This window comes from Labrus mixtus, chromosome 4 (assembly GCF_963584025.1).
Source record: "Labrus mixtus chromosome 4, fLabMix1.1, whole genome shotgun sequence".
NCBI lineage: Eukaryota > Metazoa > Chordata > Actinopteri > Labriformes > Labridae > Labrus > Labrus mixtus.
In genome coordinates, this window is record NC_083615.1 from 404485 (window position 1) to 426503 (window position 22019).

Sequence of the window (22019 nt, forward strand, 5' to 3'; positions counted from 1 at the left end):
GCTCTCCTTCACCCTCACACTCCTGCATGCAGCCTCCGTTCCTCAAAAGCCAACCTCCTATCTCCCCCTCTTAGAACCAAGCACCGAACCTGGGGGCACAGAGCCTTCTCCATAGCTGCCCCCCTCCCCCCCCTCCCTCTGGAACTCACTCCCACACACATTCAACACTGCACCGAGCCTCCTACTTTCAAATCACTGATCAAAACTCACCTCTTCAAACTTCTAATGTATGATTGTGATGTATTTCCTGTTGTTTACCTTTATTGTTGTTATCTTTATGGTTTGTGTGTAATGTTGTCTGTTAGTCTGTCCTTACTGTGCTGTTCTTTCTGTTTTTAACTATTGTACAGTGTCCTTGAGTTTTTGAAAAGCACTTATAACATTTATTATTATTATTATTATGTATGTGTGTAAATAATGCTGTTATGAGATATGAAACACAACCAGTAGTCAATGTACAAGCTGCCAATTGAATGGTAAATCTAAGCTACTCTATAAATGGGTTCATTTATTGATGAATCTGACTCTGAAAAAGTCCTCACCGCACATCACTGAGTAGTAGTAGTATTGCCCTGCAGGAAGTGAAAAATTAAGATTGTATTTGTGTACATTAACTTTATTTGAAGATGGCGAAATTACAAACAAAACTAAGAATTTGATTCCCTTTGCAGCACTGCAGCGTTGCTTGCGATACATCCAAAAGTTCTTTTGCGCACCATCTGATGAAATTTACCTTTCAGCCATATTTCAGGAAGATTTCCTTCTGAAAGGTGAAGATTAAAATATCACATTTCATTTATGGGTTAATTAAGTTACTTGTTGAGCACGTGTTGGTCATATTTAACCTTTGTCTCTTTTCTCCTTAGATGTAAACTGTCATGTAAAAAGGTAAATATCAGATTTCATCATGTTTTGATTTTTGTTACCGAGGTTACGGATATATTGTAACTTAATTTTTTTCTTCTCTTTATGACATCAAATATATTTACCAAAAGTTCTCATAATTATGAACTGGCAACACATGACTACTCCCAAGTTTTCAGTCATCCAATGTGGCTTTTAAACTTAGAATCGTACATTCTATATACTCCTGAGTTATTTACATGTAGCGCTTCGTTTTCTGTCCTTGCTGTTCTCTGAACATGAACTACTCGGTCAAGTCCCTGCTCTCACCAAACATGATCAAAGCTGTGTTGGTAAAGATGTAACCATACCCACTTGAGAAAAGATTTAAATTATTTTATTGGTCTTAGAAATGAATGAAGGTAAAAAAAAGATGTGTTCTCTGTTTTCGTAGAGGGTTAAACTACAATATTATTTCAAAAGAACCTGAAGACATCTCAACTCTGAACCAACCAGCCCTTTGGAAATAAAAACATTTAAAAAAAAACATTTAGAAGAAAGATAAAAGAAGCTCTGATATAAATGTGTCGAGTTCCAAACCATGCAATGATATTAATCACTCTTTGTTTTATATGATATGTACTCGTGAAGTGAAATCCTGTAAAAAGTTAAAATGACACTTTTCATTTAATAAGCATGGTTAAATTCTGTAAAAAAAAAACAAACATAGCAGCTGTTTCAAAGTTACAACTTTACACCTACTTGTAATAATTTGGATGTACATTATTTTTTCTACAGTAAGAAGGCAATTTTAAAAAGACATATATTAAAATCTATCGATATTGCTGTATTGAAGATGCCTTAAATCTGCTGCTTGGAATTCTCTCACTCAATCCCGTTAGGGCGGCCCTAAAAGGATGCTTATACACAATCGAGTACAAAGTATCCAGAATCCAGCTGGCAGACAGGCAGTGGTGTGGCCCTAAACGTTCCCTCTGTCATCAGAAAACAAAAAACAGAGAACAAGTTCAAGAGTAACGGAGCCTACAGGACCGAAGGCTTCCACAACACCACGCTGTGAAAATGAAATAAGAAAGTAGACGCTGTAATACTTGATGTCTGAATGTTACTCTTAAAAAGAAACCTGGCAGCATTTTGGGGGTTTGTCATGAAAAGTCTGTGTGTGGGGGGGCAGGACCAGGTCTCACGGTGCTCACAGTCTCATGCATTCGACTCTTCATCTGTTACACTGTTGTTGGGTGAATTTGAAATCTCTTTGAAGAATTCGTCGTCTTTCAGCATGCTCTGATGGAAAACACAGAAACAAACGATGTTAACCTCATGAAAACAACAGTGTTACTAAAGAGTTCAAATCTGCGTTATGGTAGCAGTGTGGTCAGCCGTAAAGTCTTCATATGTGATTTTCTGATCCAGCAGGAGTCGCCCTTGAGCACCAGCATGAAACCAAAACAACTCGCGCTGCATTGTTGTGTTAGCATGCTAATGCTAGCGATCTTTATTCTGCTCGTATCTTCACACTGCATGTAAATTTACCTGAAATGAGCGTGATCTAGAAACACAGTTAAGCAGTGAGTACAGTATGTTATTCTTCTTTTCTCTAGTCCCTCAATTAAACAACTTTTATACACGAGGGGAGGAGTCAGCCGGCCGTCCGGGCGATGTAAACAAAGTGAAGATAGGACTCTGAAAACTCTGAAAACATCACAGACAGTGGGACTCGGGTGTTACACCCATTGTAGACAGTCATGACTCACAGAGTTATTTTCAGAGGATAAACTTGATTTATATTTAAGTGTGAAATATTGCATACAGTTGCAAGAAAAAGTCTGTGAACTGTTTGGAATTCCTTCGTTTTCTGATTAAATTGGTCATAAAATGTGTTCTGATCTTCATCTAAGTCTCAACAATAGACAAACACAGTCTGCTTAAACTAAAACCACACAAACAATTACATGTTTTCATGTTTTTGTTGAACACAAACATTCACATTGTAAACATTCACAGTGCAGGGTGGAAAAAGTATGTGAGCCCCTAGGCTAATGACTTCTCCAAGAACTAACTGGAGTCAGGAGTCAGCCAACCTGGAGTCCAATCAATGAGACGAGATTGGAGGATTCCACCAATTTATGCAGAAAACTAGGAAATTCAAAAGGGTTCACATACTTTTTCTTGCAACTGTTTTTCTGGTTTCGATATTATTGATGATGATGATGGTAATGACGATGGTTTTTGTTTGATAACGACGACTTATAAGATGGTTTCTATACTGATTAGAGCTCTCAAGAACTGCCCTCAATGTTGTGCTTTGCCTCTGGTCACTTCCTGTCAGCACCTGTGTGTCCAATCAGACTCAAAGCTGATCGTTTGCTCTTACTGACATTGTTCCCTTTTTTCTAGATTCTTGCTTGTGTTGTTCTTACTCTCTGATGTACGTCACTTTGGATAAAAGAGTCTGATAAGTGAAATGTAGAATTGTATAACGCCTTTAAGATTCTTACCGTCAGGTTTTGAATTCCCTCAGAGAAAGCTCCAATCTGTCTCACAGTTCCTTCAGAGTCGTCCATCTGTGACACAAGTTACATCTTTAAAAGTCACAATTGATATAGAAACTGACCACAGACCAGTTACTTCAGAGTGAAAAAGTCACCTGCCAAGCAACACTGATGGAATGTGAACGAGTAAGAAAATATAATCAAACAATTTATCTTCATATGATGCAAATAAAACATTATTTGTAAAAGTTGATCATCTGTCCGTAACACAGTCTTCAGGCAAATATTAATCACTAAATTGCAGACCGCAGTCCAAATCTGGACCCAGGCTTATTTTGATGAGCGATTCGGTTTCAAACAGTGCAGCATTTATTGTGTTCAGGGTAGTCCAAATTAAAATGGCGCCGCCTGTCTCGCCTTTACAACAATTTCAGCGGTATAAAACTGGAGCCAGGAAGGTCACAGACCAATGCATTTGTCCTGAAATAGTTTAATTCACTGAGATTTATCATTAAATTAGTTTTAAAAATGAGTGGCTAATATTAGAAAATGGGACCCCCCCCCCCCCCCCCCCAAACTAAACCTTTTTTAAATTTGCCTTTTTCAAAAGCTATCTGTGTGCATTTTGTTATTAAATATAAACCTTCTTTTACCTAAAGCAAGAAAATATTTATCTTAATATTTGATATAATTTTATTGTCATTTACATCTACTAACATTTATACACCTCGGCTCCTTTAAAACATGGCAGCGAATCACAGGTTAGACATTCTGATGTTTCAGACCCTTCTTTTAGAGGATGGTATCAATACATGGTCGATACATTATCACAGTGGCTCGAGCTAAATATTTCATTTATCACATGAAGAGAACAAGGGGAGTTGATCCAGACTGTGAAGGACACGTCCACACAACGCTCACAAGCTAAAGCTCATGTTTTATTTGCAGTCATTTAACAAGCATGACACATTCTATTTGTTTATTAGAACTTTTGATTGAAGTACACACAATGAATATAGTTTGTCATTTGTTTGTTGTATTAATTCATTTCTCTTTTCTTCTTTTGAGTTACCTGGCTGATGTGCTCTCCTTCCTGGTCTGAACAAAAGATGAGGCTGAGGGCGGAGCCTAGCTTTCTAGAAGAGGAACACCAGGTGCCCTAACAGCATGGGGGGGGGGTCGGCTTCTTTAGTGTTACTGCTTAGTTATTTTGTGTGTAGTCCTCACCTGTGTGCTCATTTTAGTAGTAATAATAATAATAATAATAATAATAATAATAGACTTTATTTGGCATGGACATCACAGACACATTGGACGAACCAGATGCATTGTTTAAGCGTTTTAGCAAGCATGCTAGTTCTCAACAGCTGTCCACAGGAGGCTTTAGAAAGGAAAACAATACAGTTTGGTAAGCTGGTTTAAATATCCGCCTCAGTTCTCTTTTTGTTAGGTCTGTTAGTTAAGTTCATTTTGTCCTCTACTTGTATATTGTAGATTTTGAACTTTGAACCCGTGATTCTCTTGCCTTGACCGCTCTGTCCACAACACAGACCAATGAGATGAATGCATGGCTCTAGTGCAAAAGATCCAAAACATGCTGCTCTGTCATCGATTCATGCAGACACAGATGGACGGCAGAGGAATAAGAAATAAACAGACACAATGATAGCACTTTATTACTGTTCTGTTGTGCAGACGGCCGAGTGCTTTCCTTTTGTGGAGCTTTGAAACGCCTGGTTGTAATTTAATTTGCATCCTGGTATTCTCTTTTTACAGTCTTGTTCTCATCTAGTGTGAAGATATGTGTTGAGCACTAGAAGCTCTTCAGTCATACCCAAGTGACCATCTTGAAGAACTCTCACTAGTTTATCAACTGGTGGGATTTGTTTTCTCACCGTAGCATCCCTACTCACAAACTATTATTCAACACAAATTCTAAAAGAACTGACTGACCTGGTCTAGCCTGTCGAGGTCGTCCTCGTAGATCTGGAGCTCAAAGCCTTTCTGGAAACTTCGTCCTTTAGGCATCTCCACATCCATCGGACACACGTACTCTTCACTCTCCTCCTGCTTCTTCTTTCTCAGACTGCCAAAGTTACCAAACGACAGTTTCCTCGGCTGGGTTGTCGAGCAGAGGGAAGACAAAGAAAACGTTTATATATTCATTCCATAGACTAAACTTTGATACACAGACATTAGTGCACTAGTATTTTTATTTATTTTTTATTTAACCAGGTTGGTCCCATCGAGATTAAAAACCTATTTTTCAAGGGAGACCTGGCCGAGACAGACAGCAACAAAAACACAAAGTTACAGACAGAAACACAAAGAGAGACAAAGTACAATTTACAAAACACAACATTTTGGATTAAAATAGAAACATCTGTGAGTCATATCTGAGAATCAGTTGTTCAAACAGCCGAGCTAAAACATCCACATCCTGTAGAATCTGCTAGTAATTAGGTGTCTTCAATGTTGTGCAGCTCTAGTACTAGCATAACTAAGTTTGTCATCATAAACTGGTGTGTTTACCTTGACTTTAGTGGTGGCAGTAAGAAGAGTGTAGTCTGGGTTTTCAAGACACTCTTGTTTGAGCTGCTGAGCCTCTGATCCAATGAGCAGGTTGTAATGTGTGGCCAAGTGGCGACGCAGCAGCGTCTTGTTTGGGGGGATGTTGAGCAGCAAAGCCATGGTCTCCACGTTAAACCGAGGCTCCAGAACCTTGAAGAAAGAAGAGATGTGTTTTTGACTGAACACATTCAGGAGAAAATCAGTTTCTCAGAAAGACTGAAAGCCAGGCTACAGTACCATCAGGCCACCGTGCACACCACTGCCTCTCAGGTTGGGAGCGTACTCAGCCAGATCCACAGAACGCAGCCACTCCATCACCCTGTGGTTGGTCCACTGCGAGATCTCTGCTGGAGAAATATTGTTCTGTGTGCACAAAGACAAGAGGGGCAATGAGATAAATGTGTTCCTGTGCACGCTCTGTCAGATCACATATCACGACTGCTGCAGTGAACGCACCTCGTCAGACGGCCTGCGACGTAAGCAGTTGGGCTGGTAGCTGTTGAGGCGAAGCACTTGGATAGCTCTCTTAATACTGAGGTGATGCAGGACACTCCCTACTTTCAGAGAAAGCAGGTCATCCTAAGGGACAATGAAATGAAGTGATTACTAAGTGAAACACTCCAAAGTGAAATCACAATTTACACTTGGCAGTTGTATACCTAAGCCAACCCGTCAACTTGCATTTACATGTCAACCTCATGCTGGAATGGGATGCAGCGGAGATATTTGTAAATCAAACAAGAATCCAGTCAGTCAATCCTGAGTCACATAGACATCTGTGACACATTTAAAGAAATTCCCTGCAGCTGGTCCTCTGATATTACGTTCTAAACAAGGAATGAGGTTCAAAAAGTGCAACTTAGAGACATATTGATATCATGTGACAGTTTTATATAAAAAAGATCAAAAATAAGCTTAGAAATAAGCTCGTCTCGGGACCACAAAACTAATTTGTATTCATATTTTTGGGGTATTTTTTAACTTTTATTCACCAAAACGTGCACACACACACTCACACAATAAAAAAAAGAGATACAAACAAGAGGGGAACTGTGGTATGATACAGTTTTGCAAGCAGATTTAGACAAAAACAAACAAACAAAACAAAACAAAAGGAAAAGGGTCAGTAAATAAAATGAATGAATTAGAAAGAGGGACAAAATAAGTAAATGAGCAAACAGGACAAAGAAAAACATGGTGGACAGTATAGTAACAAAATGATGTCAAATAAAACTGGTGGGAGACGTTATACACATGGTGATGATTTTTGGTGTTGTTTGTTTTTGTTTTGTTTTTCACTTTGTATGGCTTTTAACAAGTTTACTTTCTCTTGTGTCTTTTTGACAGGCGGGGATAGGTGGGGGGGGGGCGTTAAGATGATATTGTTCTTTTCTCTTTCTCTCTGTTCCAGCACACCAGAAAATGGTGAGTAAGTACCTAAGAGAGGTCTATCCCGTGGAGCTCATTAGACTGTCCATGCAATTATTCTGATGTGAGATGGCACTGTACTCATCAGACTCCTAAGTCCTACTTATCCCGGGGATCAGAGGAGGGAGCGCATGTGTCATGTGTCAACACTCACCACTGTCATGTAGTGCAGCATGCGACCATCCACCCTCCCCTCGTCAAATTGGGTTTTATACTGAGGCAGACCGATGTCATCCAGCCATCCTGAGAGAAATGGAAAATGACAAAGTGTCATGAGAAGTACTTCATGCTGGCAGTCACCTAAGTTCAAAGTTGGCATCCCATTTTCTTTGAGCAACAACAGAAGCGTTTATATCTCGGTTCTCGTCTTAAACTGGAAGGCGGTACTCACTCGTAACCCAGTTGAAGTCCAGCTTTCCCTTATTGTCTTCCTCCTCTGAGCCGAGGGCCTGCAGGGCCAGCTGCAGCTTCTTTCTGTGCAGTGGGTGTTTGATGCCCAGCTCCTAGAAGACATTTAAAGGATTACTCACACACACAAAACATTCCCTGCAGTTCTAAAAACAAGAACACTTTGTCCGTCTAGTCTGCTCTGATTAACATATTCAATTCTTCCACTTCATCTCACCCTCTCTAGGTCCTGCTGTGAGGCCTGTAAAAGCGTCTGACCGGAGCGGATCCATACACGAGCCATGTTCACATAAAGGCCGAGACCCTGGTCCTGCAGCCAGTCACAAACTTGATCCTTTGACCAGCGTGCAAAGGGCGCATCGACATCACTAAAAAAAGGAGAACAATGTAAGAGCCATATTCATGTTTTTGGGTCAAGCTGTAAATCATTTTCACTGTTGTGCCACTGGGTGTCGCTGTCCTATTGTTTAAGTCACAGGTATATATGTACGTCACTTTTCAAGGTACGGGAGGTGTTTGACCCCGGACGGGCTTATGGTTTTTGACCGCTGAGGCGGCATGGAGAAACTGCAGCTGTATTGTTTGTTTGTTTGTTTTGTTCAAATGAATGGAAACTGATGGACGCTGTATTCACTTCATGGTGCTGCAATAAACGGATTCTATTATGCTGCAAACCAAAGACACGCCTGCAGAAATGTTATTGATCAACAAACAGCAAACGGTATCGTATTGACCTACATACGACCGTACAGCGCATCAGCCAGATCACTCCTGGGAGTCAAAGCACATCGGCAGCTTTAGTATTGGACTAAGCTTCTATAAACAATACTAGTCAAAACTTCTAAAAAAAAAAAAAAAGTTGAGTGAGTAAAAAAACAAATCCTTTCAAGATCTTGAATTTCATTGAACAAGAGAAATGAAAAACACAGAAACCGGAGTCTTAGTATTCTTGCCAAATGCACCGACTTACTTGTTGGCTCGTTGGAGGTCACGAGACCAACCCAGTCGAGGTCCAGCTGTGGCTCGCACTCCACCTCTTTTGAACTCCCCCTCTGGTAGGTTATCATCAAGGTCAAATGTTGTAGACTGACTCCTTTTGAGCCTAAATAAATATAAATTTAGATTTTTTAAATATCTTTCCAAACTTGCAAAACATGTCTCTTGTGATAAATGACTGACAGTGAGAGTTTATTAAATTAATAGATATCCTATTTTCAGTAATCTTGGGTAAAGATTCTCACGTTGTTGTGTACTTACTTTCCAAAGAGTTTCTTTATCCCTTTGGATTTTTTCCTGCCCTCTGGGGTCGTAGGGAGCGTGTGGGTGCTGTCGCTGTTCGCAGACCTCTGTGGAAGCCCAGCGAGGTCCAAATGATCGGTGCCCTGTTGCTCTGTTTCCGCTGTACAAACAAAATGCCCACAGAAACTCATCAGCATCATAAGCATCACTCTAGCACATGTGCCCAGATCGGAGAAGACAGATGTTCTGCACGGGGTCAGTGTAGTGACCAGGACCATGACACACTCACAGGTCATGGTTGTGGGCATTGAAGCCAATACCCTCTTTTAGTATGCATGCATCACACTCTGCTGATATCAAAAGGAGGAATAAAATAGTTTTATTTAGGAGATAAAAAACTACTTCATTACTTAGATTTTTAGTGGAATGCTTTCCTATGATTGTATTTGATAGTCTGGATGTTGACACAGATTTTATAAAAAAGGAAAGTGAAAGTAAATACATGCAGGGGACGATAACAAATCAACACACACAACAGACCGGCTGTTTGTTGGACAGTATGTTGCATTTGTAGATAGAGACAAGGGAGCGGTTGTTCAAGCACTGCATCTACTGAAATGTGATGTGGTTAAAAAAAAAGATGTGAGCTGATTGGATGAGTGCAGATAAAGGCAGAGGTGAATAATCAAAGATAAGTTTAGTTTTAGTGTGCGCTGTTTTCTTCAGAGAATTCCTGCAGCCTCTACAATGACCTGTAGTCTATACTGTACCTAACGTAGGCGCACTTGCACTCCTGCTGCGGTCTTCATGTGTTTACAAAGTGCACACAACACACGACAGGGTCCAACAGAAAAACAAAAAACAAACACAAGACAAAGGGCAGAAAATTATGATTGAAATAACAACAAGGATTTGAGAGGTGGAACAAACACAGACACTCGTGTGTACAGTACACACAAAACAGCACATACACAGAAATGAAGGGCACACAACAGCACAGAGCAGACTTCCATAATTAAATGGGGACTGAAGTTTATGTGGGCTGCAAATTAAGGTGTTGGTCCATGTGGTCTCATGGGTGTGGCTTTAGAAAAAGAAACAAAACATGGTGGAAGGAAAAAAAAACTTCTGGAAAATCTCACTTTCTTCTTACCAGACAAACAATTTCATGGCTAGAATAATGTAAAAAAAAAAAGACTTCAGCAGCTTGTAGACTTGTCCTGTTTCAGCTGCTGACTCGTGGTTTCGTCCTTACCTAGGTTGGGGGTGCTGGCTGTTTTTTTGCCCCCGCGAATCTTGAAAAAGCCTTTCCCGAAAGAAGAGCGCGCCTTCCTCGAGCCGAAGCTGTCGTCCTGCGTGTTGGCAGGCAGGGTGGCAGAGGGACTCATGGGAGGCTTTTCACTCATCTTACTGATCTCTTCACTTGTGTTCTGAGAGGACAAAAAATACACTACGTCACTTTACAGCTTTCAAGGCTTTTTTTGTTTTTTGCAAATAATGTCAGCACGTAGCCCTGCCTCATGGACGACCTTGGAGGTGCAGACTTTCCTGGAGGTACATTGTTAACTGTATCACGTTCTTCTCCTTTAGCACCGTTTCCACCTAACAGTCCACAGTGGTACAGTTCAGTACGGTAAATCCTGAACTTGCTTGCGTTTCCACAGCCGACCATACCGTCATTTGGTAAGTGGAGTGTAAGCCAGATGGAGATAGAGATGTCTGCTATGTAACAATGTGACATCACAGCAGCCCAACACAGAGTAGCCAGCTATTAATTAAAAAAAGTTAAACGTTCAAGAAGAAGAGGGACACAGTAAACAAGAGGGACCCTTTAGGATCGGATCGGTACCCTTGGCACCCCAACAGAAGGGTACCTAAAAAGTAGGATGGTACTGTTCCCTTATTTTGGTACCATTCCAAACTTTTGAGCTTTGAGCTTCTGCCTTCAGGAGATACAGATTGTCAAAAGCAAAGTCCAACAAGTTAAAAAAATATTTTATTACTCAGGCCATCAAGCTTCTGAACTCCAATGACGACCCTGATGACTGATGATGTTTTTCTAATTCTGGTTTTATGGACGTTTTTTATACATTCTCAGTCTCCTGTTGTTACTTGATGAACTCCTGTAGTTCTGTATTTAATGATTCTCACAGTGTCTGTTGTTTCTATTGTCTTTCTCACCTGGCTGCGAAACTAATTTCCCCTCAGGGACAATAAAGTCAAGTTGAAGTTGAAAGTTAAACTTTTGACGGTGGAAACGCCAATAAATGGGTACCGTACTGAACCGTACTGAAAAGGACCGCTTGGTGGAAATGGGGCTTAAGCTATTTAGAGATTTTTACTGTAGCAGTAAGTGTTACTGTATGTTCAGTCATGTTGTACTTGTAGTACTGGCAAGCCAAGCCGTCTTAAACTTATAACGTCAAAACCAACATTTTCTGAATATTGCTGTGAGGAAAGGACACAACATGTAGGACCTTTAACAGGTTATTTACACGACTGTGTATTTAAATGTTTTGTTATTATTGGGTCTGCTTTGTGTTCTTTGTGTTGTCTGAACTCTCTGTACTGTGCTGCAGGTGATTGGGGAAACGCTGACGGTGTGTGCCGGCCTCTGATTGGAGGGAAGCTAGTGCTGCGTGCAGGGAGGATCCCTGATGGCGCCCGATTCAAAAAGAGAGCTGTAGAAGCTGACCACCCTCCTTCTTTCACCTTTACCTCCAAAGAGAGACGTGTTCCCTTTTGAAATTGTTCGCTAAATTGAGATTAGTCTTTATTTTGTTGTTGGGGGGAGAGTAGCCTTCTCTTTTGATGTTAGGGAGTTCGGCAAGAAGCTTGAATTTTCTTTTATTTACTTTTTTTGAGGTAAGGTAGTTATGGATTTCACTTAGAAGATGTTCTGTTTAAATTGTGGTTTATCATTGTGAGGAAGGAGAGGGTCACTTTTAGTGCTACGGCTGGTTTCCCTGAGGCTGGTCATAACAACAACTCATAAAGACTTATGAGAAAGATAGTCTGGGGCGTATGAGGAGAGAAAGGTTTTTTAGTCTGTATTAATGTTCACTTCCTCATAAAGTCCTTCCACACATACGTGTTGCTCTTACCTTTTCAACGCTGCTCCAATCCATCTGGTCTTGGTTGTCAGTCTTTGTGGTGTCATGGCTTCTGCAATGACAAATGAAATCTTGTCACTCATGATATTGTGGTGGAAACTGATTAACGTGATCCTGAGAAACAACAGTGAGCGTTTGTTAAACTTCCATCGGGGCTACTGAGGCACTTCCTCATCATCTTTTTGATACAACAAAGGGAAGAAAAAAACAGATGAAAACTGGACTTAAAGACTTTATATGTGATGTTTTGATCCAGCAGATGTCGCCCTTGAGCACCAGCATGAAACCAAAACAACTCACGCTGCATTGTTGTGTTAGCATGCTAATGCTAGCGATCTTTATTATGCTCGTATCTTCACACTGCATGTAAATTTACCTGAAATGAGCGTGATCTAGAAACACAGTTAAGCAGTGAGTACAGTATGTTATTCTTCTTTTCTCTAGTCCCTCAATTAAACAACTTTTATACACGAGGGGAGGAGTCAGCCGGCCGTCCGGGCGATGTAAACAAAGTGAAGATAGGACTCTGAAAACTCACATATAAAGACTTTAATATCAATATCTTCAAATAAGTTACGCTGCAAGTAGAACAAAAAAATGCAGTTACCTGTACAACTGTCATCATTGCACAGTTACCGTACGATGTAGACGCATGACCACATCACTCCTGTTTTAACATCTCTACACTGGCTCCCTGTGTGTTTTAGAATTCATTTTAAGATTTTACTGATTACTTTTAAAGCTCTCCATGGCCTTCCCCCCAGCTGTTTATCAGACCTTTTACTACCTTACAAACCCACGCGCACATTGAGATCCTCGGGCAGAGGTCTCCTGGTGGTTCCAAATGTAAAATTAAAAACTAAAGGGGATAGAGCATTTTCATGTGAGGGCTCCAAGACTCTGGAACGACCTGCCCGAGGAGATCAGGTCGGCAGAATCAGTCATCTCTTTTAAATCTCTTCTTAAGACACACTTTTTTCCTTTCCTGATTTTAAATTGTTACTATTTTCACTTCACAGAATTCCTTTAAAAGAATTTTATGTATTTTACAGTTCTTTTAATTTATATCTTAAAGTGATTTGTATTCCTTAATCTTGCCTTGTTTATTATTCTATGACCTGCCTGTTTTTATATTTGCTGTCCCTTTAAAGCACTTTGTAACTAGTTTTTGAAAGGTGTTCTATAAATAAAGATTATTATTATTATTACTTTGCTGAACGTAATGGAAATCACCGCACAGGAAGACAGTTTAAATCTGTTTTCTCTCTGTGAGGCTTCCACAAACAGAATGCATCCTGCAGTCTAAAGAAATGACCACACAACTCAAAAACATCCTGAGTTTAGAAAGAGACACCATTGTATTGATTGAAGTGTGATAGGATTCTATAAACGTGTTTTAGCACCATGTGTTGTAAATGAATATGTGAACATGCCCGTCAACGTCAGCGGCTGTAGTGAGAAGCCTTAGGATATAACAGTCACTCTGAAATGAGCAGCAACACAAAAGATGATAAAGACGACAAATATCAGAATCTGCTCAAAAGAAAAGACAACCTCTGCTAAATTCTAAACTGAACTTTACTATTTAAAAAAAAATGTCTGTGTTTCATGTTTCACCTTTCTAAATCAGCAGGGGCAGACTCTGATACTCGTTCTGCATCTGAAGGGCTTGGTGTGGGTGAAGGCTCCTCGCTCATCCCGTTGAGGATCTCCAACTAAGCAGAGAGAAAAGACAGGCAAAGAAATCTTTATTTAAAAATGAAATAATGTGTTCTTGTGTTTTCTCCCGAGGACACAACAGTGTGAATCTTCACACTTTCTTTGAGGACTGACACGAGGTGTTTTTTTAATTAATTTGATTTCAGCAACACTTTCATCCTTTTGACACTGATGTACTGGAAAGATTGAAAGAAATTGACATTATTAGTGTTTTAGAGCAAGTACACTTCAGGCACTTTAGAGATTCATGAGATGTAAGACGCTTATTATCATGTCATGACAATTAACATGAGATCCTGTATTGCAAACAAATAGAAAGCAATTCTATCACGACGATTATGTGAGGTATGAGAAGTATCATTTACTTATTTACACTTTTAATCATTCACATTGCTTTTGACACTGATTTTGAATACAGTAAAACGCTTAAGCTGTATACTCTTAGTATTAACGTTTACATTAAGTCCCCTAACTAGCAATGGTGAGATGAATTTTGAATGAAACATCATAAATTGTTCCACACACCTCATCAGGACTCATCCTTTTCAGTTGTTCAACATCTGTCACTGCAGACTGTTCGGACTCCACACACACAGAGTTGGTTGACATGAATGTGATGACTCCGTCCCCTTGACTTTCCAAGAGCTCGGTATCTTTGGTTCGCTCTAGAGTAGACAATAAATAACATGTAATTAAAAACAAACCTATAATTATACATGTAAAATATTAAGAAATGCTGCTTAAATTATGCATTGATTGTCATAAACTTCATAAGAGGACAGATGTTATTGGACAGAATTGATTTAAGGAATGCAAATCTATGGTTCTTTATCGATAACAACAAGGTAACATACAGCACAGTGCTGCTGGTTTGGTTTACAAAACAACAACAGTTTAATGGAGAAAAAAAAATCAAGCATACATTTGCAGGGGGGAATTCAATTTATAAAATGTGGTCATAAAAATACATTTAAATCTTTAATTAAACTTATATTAGTTTGATTATTGTAAGAAATCCCAAAGTATCCCCTGTAGCTCCAACAAGGGGTAAAAGACCCCCATTTGAAAAACAATGGTTTTAATGATACACAATTAAAGATAAATGGGACGAGCCATGAAAATCCCCCTTTATAGTCTCTGAGCGTGACCAACTTTAATTAGTCCAGTACCTGGATCTAACCTTTTTATGAATAATATACTCAGAGAGGAGTTACCTTTCTTCACCTGCACTGACATCACCATGTCCTGAACTTTCTTATAACGCAGCAGTGACTGTTTCAGTTCCTCAATCTTACGATCCTGTGAAGGAGAAGACGATTAGAACGACAGGAGGAGCTCAGTACACGAGTCAGAAAGTTGGTTTGACACAAACAAATCAAAGCTCATTGAATTTACCTTTTCTTCGTTGGCTGCCATCAGGGATTCCACTGCCTTCTTCATTCTCTGCACTTCCACATCTAGTGAGGAAAGAAATGATTAGGGACAAAGATGGGACTGATTGATATAACACTTTGGCTGCTACATTACTGACTGAGTAACATCATGGCCACAATATCATTTTTTTTAAAGAGTCCTTAAAATCAATACATCAATTCACTCTCCAGATTTAAATTTTTGTTTAAAAAAATGGTGTTTAACAAATATAAAAGGTTGGTTTGATTATTCTCTGTGAGTGTGACTTCTGTTTTGTTTTTTGTTTGTTTTGTTTTGAAAGAAATTCTTGGAAAAAATTTTGTTCTGATGTGTTTTTTTTTGTAACCAAACTAGTCGTGTCTTAAATAATAAGATTTGTAACGAGGGGAGGTGTAATAAGATAAAGCTTCAGCCTACACCTTTTAGTCAAAATGTTTTTGTTTTTTTCTTGTGACTGAAATAAATGATTACTACTACTACTGTGTGAGCAGCTGTTTGACCCTTTTTCTTTCACTTTTCAAAATGCAGTCAGCAACAAGACTCAGTGAGCAGCCATCCCTGAACTTAGTGGATGTAGAATCTGATTTAAATATAATATCTTACTCTCATAATGTGCAAGTCTGAGAACTGAATACAATACAGGAAATGAACTTGTGTGGATAGAAAAGTGATGCCATCTCACAACACAGAACATGACAGGAAGATTACAGGTTAGCAGTGCACACACTGGATGTTGGGGGGGGGGGGGTTAGAGGAGTTTGAGGGTTAGAGGAGATGTTTATTGATGGACGACATGAGGCAGGAGGATGAGCGTGCAGCCTGAGTTGTTATGACAACAACAACAAAAACACAATTCATTGCTCATTCCTGTTGGAAACACAAAGCAGACATTGCTGTTGGGGACATTAAGATCACAGTTACTCAGCTTTTGGGTGATCTTTGTTTTGTTTAGGTTGAAGAAGTGCTATAATTAGACAAAACGTTTCACAGGTTGGTTGATGTGGTGCGCCGCAGTCATGTATTAACACTCCAATGGGTTATATAATGGACAAGCAGAGTTCACATGGCTCATGCTCGTTCATGCGGAAAAAAAAGGGTTTGAGATGGGTGCAGTAACAAAGTGCAATAATAATAAAAAAACACAAGCATTAAAACCCCCCTTACGTTTCTCTTTCAGCCTCTTTCTAAGAGTTTCGTCTGGGTGAGAGACTAAACAGGACAAAGAATTATGAAAAATAAATCATGGTTTACAGATGATTACTTGTGGAGAAGTAAGCATGGTACTTTTCACATTGTTCACAGATATCACCACTCAGTCATTGAACAAAGTTAAAAACCTAGGGCTGGACGATATATCGAGTTTTTAAGATATATCGATATATTTTCAATCCAGATACAGGATAAGACAATATCGTTAATATCGATGTAGTTCATGTTGCATTAAAATAACGTTATGCGTTTCTTCTGTAGATCTCTCTCTCTCTCTCTCTCCCTTTTTCTCTCTCCCTCCCTCCCTCTGTCTCCCTCTCTCCCTCCCTCTCCTCCTCTCTCTCTCTCTGTCTCCCTCTGACTCCATCTCTCTCTCCCTCCCTCCCTCTGTCTCCCTCTCTCTCTCTCTCTCCCTCCCCCTCTCTCTCTCTCTCTGTCTCCCTCTCTCTCCCTCCCTCTCTCTCCTCTCCCTCTCTCCTCTCTCTCTCCCTCCCTCTCTCTCTCTCTCCCTCTCTCGCTCCTCTCTCTCCCTCCCTCTCTCTGTCTCCCTCTCTCTCCTCTCCTCTCTCCCTCTCTCTCTCTCTCTCTCCTCCCTCTCTCCTCTCTCTCCCTCTCTCTCCTCTCTCTCCCTCTCTCTCCTCTCTCTCTCTCCCTCTCTCTCTCCCTCTCTCTCCTCTCTCTCCTCTCTCTCTCTCTCCTCTCTCTCTCTCTCTCCTCTCTCTCCCTCTCTCTCCTCTCTCTCTCCCTCTCTCCTCTCTCCCTCCCCCTCTCTCTCTCTCTCTGTCTCCCTCTCTCTCTCTCTCCCTCTCTCTCCCTCTCTCTCTCTCTCTCTCTCCCTCTCTCTCTCTCTCTCTCCCTCTCTCTCTCTCCCTCCCTCTCTCTCTCTCTGTCTCTCTCCCTCTCTCTCCCTCTCTCTCCCTCTCTCTCTCTCTCCTCCTCTCTCTCTCTCCCTCTCTCTCCCTCTCTCTCCCTCTCTCTCCCTCTCTCTCTCTCTCTCTCTCCCTCTCTCTCCCTCTCTCTCTCTCTCTCTCTCCCTCTCTCTCCCTCTCTCTCTCTCTCTCCCTCTCTCTCTCTCTCTCTCTCCCTCTCTCTCCCTCTCTCTCCCTCTCTCTCTCTCTCTCTCTCTCTCTCTCTCTCTCCCTCTCTCTCCCTCTCTCTCCCTCTCTCTCTCTCTCTCCCTCTCTCTCTCTCCCTCTCTCTGTCTCCCTCTCTCTCTCTCTCCCCCTCTCTCTCTCTCTCTCTCTCTCTCTCTCCTCCTCTCTCTCTCTCTCTGAGCCAAACTCAAAAAACTAAATGGATAACAAAACACACAACTGTGTTTATTTTGTTATGCAGAAAATTAATTAATTTCACAAACAGCTAGTTTGTTTTCATGTACATGTGACTGTTAATAAAAGACACATCGGGTATCGCCATTCAGTGAAAAAATATCAGGATATGAGTTTTGGTCCACATCGCCCAGCCCTATTAAAACCTGAATCTGAACATTATGCACGTGCGGCTCGTGATTCAACAGTCTCTCCCACCTCTCTCTGTGAGCTCTGCATTGCTCGAGGCGCCGACTTTAAAGCCCGTCTCATCCTGTAGTCGCCTCATCTCTCCATCTCTGCCCTCCAGCTGCCTCCTCAGTATGGTGAGCTCCTCCTGTCAAACGGAGGACAACAGTGAGGATCATTCCTCCACACAGACACCTCCTCCTCCTCCTCCTCCTCCTGCACCCCGACTCCACACTTCAAACAAAAACCACATCAACAAAAGGGTTCACAGATGCTGACGTGGCACACACCTGCTCTGAAGGGTGTGAGCACAGGGCTGAGGGAATAACACATATATGTAATGCTTTAAGTGAACAGAATAGGATTCAAGCAAAAGGTTTCAAAAATGAAAGAGGTTTAATTGAAGATCACATCGTGAAGAGTAAATCAGTGCAAGAAGGGAAAACACAGAACAGAAAAAAAAGAGAAAACTGCCGACTCTTGGCAAAAAGAAACTGAACAAATTATAGCATACCCGTGGTTAGAACAAGTGGTGCACACTTAAGGAAGTGGTATTTCTGATTACGCTTGAGATTTTACATTTGACTTACACAATTCAGTCAATTACGTCATTAGAATAATAATAAATAATGATATAATAAAATGTTCAAGACAGAAGAGTCACTCAAATAGTGAATTAGGAAAAGACAACAACAACAACAACGTTTTGGAAAACCAGATTTGAGGAAGTTAAACACCAAATTAAAAGTAGAAGAGGAGCCAAAGGGTGAGGTCAAAAACCATAATCATACAGCAAGCAACACAACCATCCTAAAGGAAAGCCAACCTTTATAGCCAGGAGTTTGTGCTCCTTCTTCTGTTTCTCATACTGCAACTGGCCCATTTTGATTTTCAGGCTAGAAAGCTTGGCCATTAGCGACTAGCAGTGAAGAAGAAAAAAAAAAACCAAGGAAGAGAGAGAGAAAAATAGAGACGCAAAGATTGACAGATAAAGAGAAGCACAGCATTCAATGAGGTGGATCATCTGATTCAAAGATACTTCAATTACAAAGCAAATACAGACGCTGGAAAAGTGAACAGGCTGCTTTATATGGAAGCGACTAGTGATCAGAATTCAAATGATAAAGCTAATTTGAAAATTAAAATCCATTAACAGAAATGCTTTTTAATTTTCAGAATATGGGTGTATTATTATTTGACTCAAAAATAAAATTATCATTTAGAAAAGTTTAAGAATTTTTTTTTTTTTAAGAAAAGCCAAAGACCTTTTCGTTTTCATTTGAATTATGTCATACAATATGCATACATAGAGAGCAACGGTATAATGCAAACTGGATGACTGAATATTAAATTTAAATATAGGTCAAATAATGAAAATTAAAACGTGTTTCTGTTAATGCATTTTCATTTTAAAATTAGAATTTTCATTTGAATTATGATCCAAATTTAGCAGGGCATTTTTTTTAAATGAAAAAGCAAATGTAATTTTCTTCATTTTAATTTAGTCAAAGAATGTGCATTTTTGAAGTTGAAAACTAAAATTCAAATTAGTCATAATTTTATTTTTGAGTCAAATAATAATAATACACTCATATTCTGAAAATTAAAAAGCATTTCTGTTAATGGATTTTAATTTTCATATTAGCTTCATCATTTGAATTCTGATCACTAGTCGCTTCCATAGCTTTATGCTCAGGGGTAGAAATGGCAAAGAATTTCTTCTTAATTTTTAACAGAGATAAGAAAAAAAACATCTATTAAATAATTACCAATGAATACATTTCCTTAACTATTTTGACAGCAAATAGAAACGAGTGTGTTTGGATGACAGGTTAGATTCTCTGCCCACAGACACGCTCACACAAAAGTTCAACACAGGGAAATGGAGCCGTGTAGCAGCTGACGGGGGACGTGGTCTGTGAGGCAGCAGGTTTGTGAAGAGGGAAGCAAATCAATATAAGCAAAAAAAGAGGCAGAAGACAGGAAGCAGGCTCGGAAAGCAAGACAAGGGGCAGATATGTTCGACTCGGGAGCAGGCGATGTAAACAAAGTGAAGATAGGACTCTGAAAACTCTGAAAACATCACAGACAGTGGGACTCGGGTGTTACACCCATTGTAGACAGTCATGACTCACAGAGTTATTTTCAGAGGAGATACTTGATTTATATTATATTTAAGTGTGAAACATCACATAGAAAGTCTTTAATATCAATATCTTCAAATAAGTTACACTGCAAGTAGTACAAAAAAATGCAGTTACCTGTACAACTGTCATCATTGCACAGTTACCGTACAATGTAGACGCATGACCACATCACTCCTATATTTGATTTATATTATATTTAAGTGTGAAAAATCACATAAAACCTTTAACTGTTATAATCTCTGTTTATAATGGAGCCTAATAATTACATTGTGCTTTATAATAAATTATTCTGTGTAGGGCTCATTGAATACAGTTCATGAGACGGGCCGGGCTCGGACAGAACATGCACAGGTACCAATCGAGCTGGATTTGTGGGGCTCGATCTAAGCTTTACTTTGAATATAGGAGACCATTCTTTCAGACGCATACAAAAAGCAAACACAGGTAAATATGTTAGTCATGAGACGTTTTACTGTAAAGAACTTGATCTTAAAAAATCTGAACTACAACTCACCTTTGTGGATTTGAGTTTCTTTTCATACTGTAGTTTTTCACTCTCCATCTCTGTCAGTCTGTACCGAAGTTCATTCATTTCAAGAATCAAATCCTGAAAGGAAACAAGACTTAATATCACAGAGTGGAAGTAAAAAAAGCAACAGAAGTCATTTTTTAAAAACGTTTTTCACATGGCTGCTGAGGATGTTTCTTTTAATTATGGAAGCTCTAACTTGTTTTTAAGTGCAGCACAAACACTGGCTATAAAACCTCTTCATACATATCAGAGGAAACTAAACTCCTAGGAGATTAGAAACTGTAAAGCAGCAGCAGTGAAAACACAAGTGGAAGCTGAAAGAAGACGAGAAGTGATTTCTGAGCTCTGAGGCGGAAAATGGACAGCAGCGTTTTTGTTCCAGTGGGGTGGAAGAGACGACCGCGTAGCTCCAACAATAACATGACGTGTTTGAAATCTTTCCAAGTATTCTGCACGGTTCATCTGGGAGCAGCAATCTCCCCGGCTCTAGTAAACAACTGACTGACATCTTAATGTTTGTTAAAGACTTTGATCTGAGGGGAAGTACAATCCCATTAAGTCAAAATCCAATCAGCACTATAAAGAAGGCCTTCTCTCCATCAATACATTTTTAAATGTTGACATCATCCTGAGGTGCTAGAACAGCTGCTTTCAGGCCGACAGTCCCTCTCCCACACAGGTGTCAGACAACATGAATAAGGGGTTTGTTTGGTGTGTGTGTGGGCAAGTGTGTGTATATAATGAGGTGAGAGAGAAAGGACAAAGAGGATCCCTGTCTTAAAAATTAGCTTTGCATACCTCACTGTCCCTAAATCTGTCAAAGTCAAGCCCGTCCTTCTCCATGTTGTTCAGGGTCAGCTTCAGGTTGGACACTTCAGAGATCAGCTCTAGCTTCTGGGTCTCCAGCGCCGTCCTGCACAGGAGCTCCTGCAAAGACAAATGAAGAAACATGCTGATCTTATATAGGGGAAGGCAGGTGCGTCTCACCCGTGGGTGTTGTGGGTGTTGCAACACACTTTTTACAGGTGGAGTCATTGATGAAAACCTATTGGTCAAGTCAGATTTATTAAGTGACAATTAAGCCAATCGTAGCTGTTTGGTTACAGTTGAAGCACGGTAAAGTTACGTTCATTTAATCCTCCTGTCACTCATCACAGGCTGAGTCAGAGCTCAGAGCTAACAAATGGATACATGCTACATGTAGCATCCTTCAGAAAGAGAGTTAGTCACCCAAACATGTTTTTAAGATAAATCCACCTCACAAAACAACGTGTAACATTTTCTCCTCTTGTTCTTTTAGCTGTATTTATTTACTCCTGTAACTTTACCATGTAGCGGAAGTCCCCTTTGTTTTTCAAAATAAAAGCACATTTTATATGAAGACTGGA

The 22019-nt window shown here is 40.0% G+C and overlaps 1 protein-coding gene across 4 annotated transcripts in view; it reads right to left on the reverse strand.

Moving 5' to 3' along the window:
* Positions 1 to 1224: 1224 nt before the first annotated feature.
* The window catches only part of ppfibp1b (PPFIA binding protein 1b), a 31326-nt gene continuing 10531 nt past the window's right edge, over positions 1225 to 22019 (reverse strand). The window contains exons 6-27 of one of the 4 annotated variants that reach the window (XM_061035039.1): positions 21430 to 21558; positions 20614 to 20706; positions 17983 to 18100; positions 16412 to 16456; positions 15230 to 15291; positions 15049 to 15133; positions 14360 to 14499; positions 13733 to 13830; positions 12107 to 12167; positions 10258 to 10432; positions 9773 to 9805; positions 9021 to 9162; positions 8734 to 8865; positions 7981 to 8131; positions 7747 to 7858; positions 7510 to 7598; positions 6384 to 6506; positions 6165 to 6290; positions 5889 to 6077; positions 5310 to 5474; positions 3363 to 3428; positions 1225 to 2148 (exon numbers count right to left, since the gene is read on the reverse strand). In XM_061035039.1, coding sequence (XP_060891022.1) covers positions 2065 to 2148; positions 3363 to 3428; positions 5310 to 5474; positions 5889 to 6077; positions 6165 to 6290; positions 6384 to 6506; positions 7510 to 7598; positions 7747 to 7858; positions 7981 to 8131; positions 8734 to 8865; positions 9021 to 9162; positions 9773 to 9805; positions 10258 to 10432; positions 12107 to 12167; positions 13733 to 13830; positions 14360 to 14499; positions 15049 to 15133; positions 15230 to 15291; positions 16412 to 16456; positions 17983 to 18100; positions 20614 to 20706; positions 21430 to 21558 — 2418 coding nt within the window. In that variant the 3' untranslated portion in view covers positions 1225 to 2064. The remainder of the gene's footprint in view (positions 2149 to 3362; positions 3429 to 5309; positions 5475 to 5888; positions 6078 to 6164; positions 6291 to 6383; positions 6507 to 7509; positions 7599 to 7746; positions 7859 to 7980; positions 8132 to 8733; positions 8866 to 9020; positions 9163 to 9772; positions 9806 to 10257; positions 10433 to 12106; positions 12168 to 13732; positions 13831 to 14359; positions 14500 to 15048; positions 15134 to 15229; positions 15292 to 16411; positions 16457 to 17982; positions 18101 to 20613; positions 20707 to 21429; positions 21559 to 22019) is intronic. The other 3 variants (XM_061035041.1, XM_061035040.1, XM_061035042.1) reach the window with 3 other exon arrangements.